Source organism: Penaeus monodon, chromosome 25 (genome assembly GCF_015228065.2).
Source record: "Penaeus monodon isolate SGIC_2016 chromosome 25, NSTDA_Pmon_1, whole genome shotgun sequence".
Lineage (NCBI taxonomy): Eukaryota > Metazoa > Arthropoda > Malacostraca > Decapoda > Penaeidae > Penaeus > Penaeus monodon.
Genome location: NC_051410.1, coordinates 38,006,435 through 38,006,720, shown reverse-complemented (window position 1 = coordinate 38,006,720; position 286 = coordinate 38,006,435). Strand labels below are relative to the sequence as shown.

Below are 286 nucleotides of genomic sequence, written 5' to 3'. Positions count from 1 at the left end.
ACTCTTCATTCCGTAGATAGCATTCATCAAGGCCTAATCTCTCAATAACGAAATGCACAGATACGGACGCAAGACGATGCATACCGCGGGAGTTCTAATTTTCATCGTCCTCGGGAATTCTCTTAACTGGCTGCCCAACATCTCGGCTATCTTGGTTGCACGGTTTCTGATGGGCGTCGGTCATCCGTCTTCCATCGAAACGGGTTACAGTCTAGGCAAGTATATTGTTTGAAGAGTCATGGCGATGGTTGTACTGCTTATTAAAGCAAAGAAACTGAGAGGGAAT

General features: G+C 45.8%; 1 protein-coding gene across 1 annotated transcript in view; it reads left to right on the top strand.

Annotated features, from left to right (window-relative positions):
- LOC119589220 (organic cation transporter protein-like) overlaps nucleotides 1-286 on the top strand; it is a gene marked incomplete in the record, with an annotated part of 12,450 nt that overhangs the window by 5,676 nt on the left and 6,488 nt on the right. The window contains 1 exon segment of the mRNA XM_037937824.1: nucleotides 61-215. Coding sequence (XP_037793752.1) covers nucleotides 61-215 — 155 coding nt within the window.